The 588-nt window shown below is 44.0% G+C and overlaps 1 protein-coding gene across 1 annotated transcript; it reads left to right on the forward strand.

Annotated features, from left to right (window-relative positions):
* Window positions 1–588, forward strand: LOC148216786 (olfactory receptor 2Z1-like). The gene has a single exon (XM_088134710.1). The coding sequence runs from the start codon at window positions 1–3 to the stop codon at window positions 586–588; it is 588 nt and encodes a 195-aa protein (XP_087990836.1).

Consider the following 588-nt stretch of genomic DNA (forward strand, 5'->3'; position numbering starts at 1 on the left):
ATGTCTTATGACAGGTATGTGGCCATCTGCAAACCTTTGCAATATCCCATCCTCATGAGAAGACGCGTCTGTCATATGATGTCAATGGGGGCCTGGTTTTGGTCTACTCTACAGGCAGTGACCTGCTCTCTTTATGTCCTGCCCCTTCCCTACTGCAAGTCCAATGTGATTAACCATTACATGTGTGATTATCGAGCCCTTATACAACTGTCTTGCTCAGATAATTCTGATTTTCAAAAATCAACCTATGTTGGAAATTTTCTGGTACTTCTCTTTCCCATGTTAATCATCCTCACTTCCTATGTTGCCATCCTCCTCCAAGTCCTGAGGGTAAGATCTTCTGAAAGAAGCCACAAGGCCTTGGGTACTTGCATGTCTCACTTGTGTGTAGTTGGGATCTTCTACACAACTGCTCTTCTGACATACATGACACCTGAATCATTTTATTCACCACAGAGGGCCATGGTTAATACGTTGTTCTGTACCACTGTACCTGCCATGACAAACCCCTTCATATATAGCCTGAGGAATCGGGATGTCTTGGCAGCTCTGAGAAAAACCTTTGGAAAACACAGCTTGCATCAGTGA

This window comes from Python bivittatus, unplaced genomic scaffold, assembly GCF_059951505.1.
Source record: "Python bivittatus isolate LINGU-HERP-01145 unplaced genomic scaffold, Pbiv_v1 ctg000080_np1212, whole genome shotgun sequence".
Lineage (NCBI taxonomy): Eukaryota > Metazoa > Chordata > Lepidosauria > Squamata > Pythonidae > Python > Python bivittatus.